Here is a 2913-nt window from a genome sequence, read left to right on the forward strand (position 1 = left end):
AATTAAAACTTAAAATGCAGTGAAATCATCACTGCATTTTGCTAATATTTAATAAATAGGCCCTACTCAATAACTGCTGGCACGTTTGAGTTTAAATTAGGCCTACATCCAGGCTGGCTACATAGAGACGCCACCAATGGAAATGTGGTTCAAAGTCATGGAAAGTCATGGAAAGTCATGAAATTCCATCTGTCAAAATGTGTATGAACCCTTAACAGTGAATAATCAGAGGTCTCTATTGCATGATGTCATTTGGGGATTTCTGTGAACATAGTCTAATGGACCGAGTTTAAAAAAGACAGCTCCTGCACCTCTCATCCCAAGCCAAGCACTGAATCTAGTCATGTGTACTGCCAATCAACACGAACAACTGCTTAATGAAAAAGATTAAACCATTTATTGTTAATTTATGTCACAAATATATTCAATATAAATGAGGGTATTTTTCAAATATACAGTATTTTACAGTACACAAATCCCTTCCGAAGGGAATCATTCAAACAACAGACAGTGTTGCTATAATAGAAAAAATGCTGTGGTTCTCCGAATTTAACAAAGAGCATTAATTGACATTGGATTCAGTAACCCACTATTTTACGCATTGACATGAATGCAACTGAAAAATATAGCATCTTAGTTATCTTTAGTCTGCAGAGTGACAGCAGTCCACATAAGTGATGAGAGCCCAACCTACCTTTTGGGTCTTATGTGTGTTGGTGCAAAACCCCATGAGTAAAACTTTCGCATGTTTTAAGTTTTTAGTGGACTCGGGTAGAGCTTAGCTTAGCTTTAGTGACCCAATAATCAACCGTGGCATCAAACTAATGGCAAGGTAGATGTCAATACTTGACATACCGAGGAAGACAGCACTTTTACAAGGCAGTCCTTACTTATGACTATCCAGTCGTGATATGCAACACCAGGTAGTCTTTTGGCGATGTGGGTCTATGTTGAAGCCCTTCATAGTCAACATGGCACAGAAAATGTCCTTCCTTCACGTCAGGCGAGGTGATACATGCTGTATCCGACATGAGCAGCGTACAGTCCCATGGGAGACATCGGCAGGGAGTGCCTCTGGAAGTGGTGCGACCCTCCATACGACGAGGGGACGTGCGCACCGAGCGGAAAGGAAATTCCGAACGCCGGAGGCAGCATTGGCTTGGCTGCCATTTTCAGTTTTTCCAGTTCTGCCTCCTGGAGCCTCTTGGCTTTGGCTCGTCTGTTCTGAAACCATATTTTCACCTGGGTCTCCGTCAGGTTGAGCGAGCTGGAGAACTCTGCGCGCTCGGCGATGGAGAGGTACTGCTTCTGGCGAAACTTCCTCTCCAGAGCCAGGAGCTGGGACGTGGTGAAAGGGGTCCGGGGCTTTCTGTTGGTCTTGTGCTTTCTCAGTGGACAGGCGGGGGGACTTAGTCTTCCTGCAATAACCACGAGAGAAAACATCGTCAAAAATCATACTTTCAGAGTGACAGACATGGACGAGTTAAAGTTGTTTTGATGTGAAGAATTCATAATAAACCCATAAACTTTTAAATAGTTTATATCCAAAACACTTAATGGAACTGCAGCATGATTTTAATATAGGTTAGGCCAATGAATTCGTAAAAACGGAGACGTTAGAAAATACCCAACTATGTGATAAAATACCCAACTAGGTGCTTAAACTGCAAATATATATGCCAAACTAAAATTCCCACAATCAATACGTTGCTTTACATCATACTAAACTTTTCACCCAATTATAACTCTATAATAAAGGCCTAACCTACTGCAGCTGGTTTTACGCACGCATTATGGAAGAATAAAAAATAAAAATAAAAACTTACGTGGAGTAGGCGAAAAGCGAGGGCTCTGTATCCAAGAATTTCGGTCTTGACTTTCTGGACTCTCGGGTTTAACCAATGCGTCCTCTTGCATGTTCATAATGTCGCCTACTGAGAACGACGACCCGATGGCCAAGGAGGGGACCGAGTTATCCAGACTCGAAAGCGAGCCCACCCTTGAGCCTAGCGCCTGGGACGTCCCCGCCATGGATGATCTTTCTGGAGATGTCAAGTCTCTGTTCGGTTTCCTATCGGCCATCAGAGCCTCGACGCTGAAGGGAAGAATCGCAACTTTGGGCTTGATCGCTGTCTCCTCCGCCACCACGATCAAATTGGTCTGCATCTCGCCTTTTCCAACGAGAACCGAACGCGAAGGAATGTCTTCAGTTTTCAAGCCAATGGATAAAGCTGACATGGCAATAGTTGGGGCCATACAGGTTTGGCCTTCACTTGGAGGTAAACACTCGAAGTATCGAAAAGTTGAGTGACAGAAATTGCTGGGGTGCTCCTATGCTGATGGCATCCTCATGTTTATCTGAACACACTGGTGAGCAGTGCTATAAGGCAGGGGTGGGGACGCCACCCTCCAATCAAAAGTGAGGTGGGTGGGACATAGAGATTCCAGTCGAGCAGGAGTCTCAGCTACAACTGATGTGATGTGAAGCTTGGCTGTTTGACTGACGGGGAAGTAAACAAAGTTAGGCTACATTTTACAACTTAAAATAAACAAACCTTGTGCAAATACTTAATTGGGCATGGTAGCCATTCAATTAGCAACATACATTAAAACGTATTGCTTTCAATATAATAATTTATATAGAAAATATTACATTATTATTAATAATCTTATTGGTGTTATTGTTATTAGTAGGGCGGGGGTGGTGGCACCCTTGTAGTAGCCTACCAGTAACTGTGGTAATTGCTGCTTGTGCTGTCACAAAAATAGGTTTATCAGAGGACGTGATAAGTGTCATGTTATATTGAAATTAATATCAAAGCATTATATAGGCTACTATAGGTATTTATACTATTATACTACTTATCATATGTCTTACGACTTTATTTTGCTATTACATTCAACAGTTAAGTT

General features: G+C 42.3%; 1 protein-coding gene across 1 annotated transcript; it reads right to left on the reverse strand.

Moving 5' to 3' along the window:
* Window positions 1-380: 380 nt before the first annotated feature.
* msx1a (muscle segment homeobox 1a) lies at window positions 381-2340 on the reverse strand. The gene is made up of 2 exons (XM_041889305.2): window positions 1827-2340; window positions 381-1418 (listed from the first exon to the last, which is right to left on the reverse strand). Exons 1-2 carry the CDS (start codon window positions 2254-2256, stop codon window positions 1000-1002), a joined length of 849 nt encoding a protein of 282 aa, XP_041745239.1. The 5' UTR covers window positions 2257-2340; the 3' UTR covers window positions 381-999.
* Window positions 2341-2913: the final 573 nt, after the last annotated feature.

Source organism: Coregonus clupeaformis, chromosome 10 (genome assembly GCF_020615455.1).
Source record: "Coregonus clupeaformis isolate EN_2021a chromosome 10, ASM2061545v1, whole genome shotgun sequence".
Lineage (NCBI taxonomy): Eukaryota > Metazoa > Chordata > Actinopteri > Salmoniformes > Salmonidae > Coregonus > Coregonus clupeaformis.